Genomic DNA, 1,532 nt, shown 5'->3' with positions numbered 1-1,532 from the left:
AGTGACAATAGTTGGAATCTATACTGGTATTTAATGCTGTCCTGTACTATTTTAATAGTACAGGACAGCATTAAATATAGATTCCAACCTTGGGAAATTAAAAGAATTACCGGTATGAATTTGGATAAGGTTAAGTTACTGTATTCAATGGAGCGATTTTATCCGACGTCATCAACCAACCTTATACTTCGAAGTACTTGTATTAATTATCTCACACACCTGATTAGGATAATCATAGGTCATTGTGTTAGGGTATTGCTAGGTCATTGTATTCAGGCCTCGTCCAGAAGTGGCACGGCCTACCTGTCGCTGCCCGACAAGAGGAATAGATAGATCATTCGGTAAAGTGGCAATATAATTGTTGGGTTTCGATGAAAATTAATCTTAACAATGCCTTCTTCAACAAGGAATACATCGTCGCCTTTTCCATAGTACTACCGGTATTCAAGTTTGTATTGGTCTATGCACTGGCATTTTGCACATAGAACGAGAGCAATCAAGGAGAACCTCGTCGAAATACGATTACGACCAGAGTACCACTTCAAATTCTCATCGACATGGATTGATGGATGTACCTTGGTCAATGATTTTTTACTGCTACCAAATGGAACCCTCTGATGAGAAGTTTCCGATGGTATCGAATAAACCAATCACAGCGAGTACCGTAGCTAGCTAGTATGGGAATCCGATGCCTCGTCTTCACTCAATGGTTGACATTTCTGGCCAACTTCACTTCCGTTTTTGCTCTGCAATGGTCAAAGTCCTGATCTTCCTCAGCGCGTTGGCCACTGCCGCTACGGCTGGCTCCGTCACGGAACTCCCCGAGTCTGTGACCAAGCTCATCGACTATTCTGCAAACCCCTGCGACGACTTTTACCAATACGCGTGTGGTGCGTGGTTCAAGGATGCTGTGATCCCCCCGGGCAGAGAGTTAATCGATACCGCGACCAACAAGATCTCCATCCAAAACGAAGCCCTGGTGAAGAAGATTTTGTCTGACAACACGACCAAGATTGGCGCGTTTTACAGCTCGTGCTTGGACACGGCTACGCTCTCGTCGCTCGGCCTGGCTCCGTTAGCCGACTCGATCAAATCCATTCGGTCGGCCAACACCACGTTGGACCTCCTCGCTGTGGCTGGTGAATTGGTCAAGTACGGCATCCCAGCTTTCGTGGACATCAAGGCCAGACCTGATGACGCCAACGCAACCAAGAACGCCCTCTTTGGTTTACGAGCCCCTCTGCCGCTGCATCAAGTGTACTACACCACCACTTATTGGAATGCGTGGAAAGGCGACTACGAGGTGTACATTGCGTCGGTACTACAACTAGCTGGCTACACTGCCGAGCAAGCGGCAGCTGCGGTGCTGGTAATCATTCGATTCGAGCAAACTCTGGCGAGTTTCGCCCTCAGCAAACTCGAAGAGATGGAAGCCGAAGCGTCTCCGTACACTGTATTTAACTACTGCGAACTGGACCAGAAGTACCCGCTGCTCATCGGCTCGTGGCTCAAGGCCAACGGCTTCAACGTCC

General features: G+C 47.9%; 1 protein-coding gene across 1 annotated transcript; it reads left to right on the top strand.

The window, feature by feature from the left end:
- Nucleotides 1–751: 751 nt before the first annotated feature.
- H257_04524 (hypothetical protein) lies at nucleotides 752–1,528 on the top strand (the record flags this gene model as incomplete). Its single annotated transcript, XM_009829073.1, has 1 exon — nucleotides 752–1,528. A coding segment is annotated over one exon (777 nt), but the record flags the coding sequence as incomplete, so codon positions are not given.
- Between the last annotated feature and the right edge of the window lie 4 nt (nucleotides 1,529–1,532).

This window comes from Aphanomyces astaci, assembly GCF_000520075.1.
Source record: "Aphanomyces astaci strain APO3 unplaced genomic scaffold supercont1.8, whole genome shotgun sequence".
NCBI lineage: Eukaryota > Oomycota > Saprolegniomycetes > Saprolegniales > Verrucalvaceae > Aphanomyces > Aphanomyces astaci.
The sequence above is the reverse complement of the archived record's forward strand: the minus strand, read 5'-3'. Positions and strand labels throughout refer to the sequence as shown.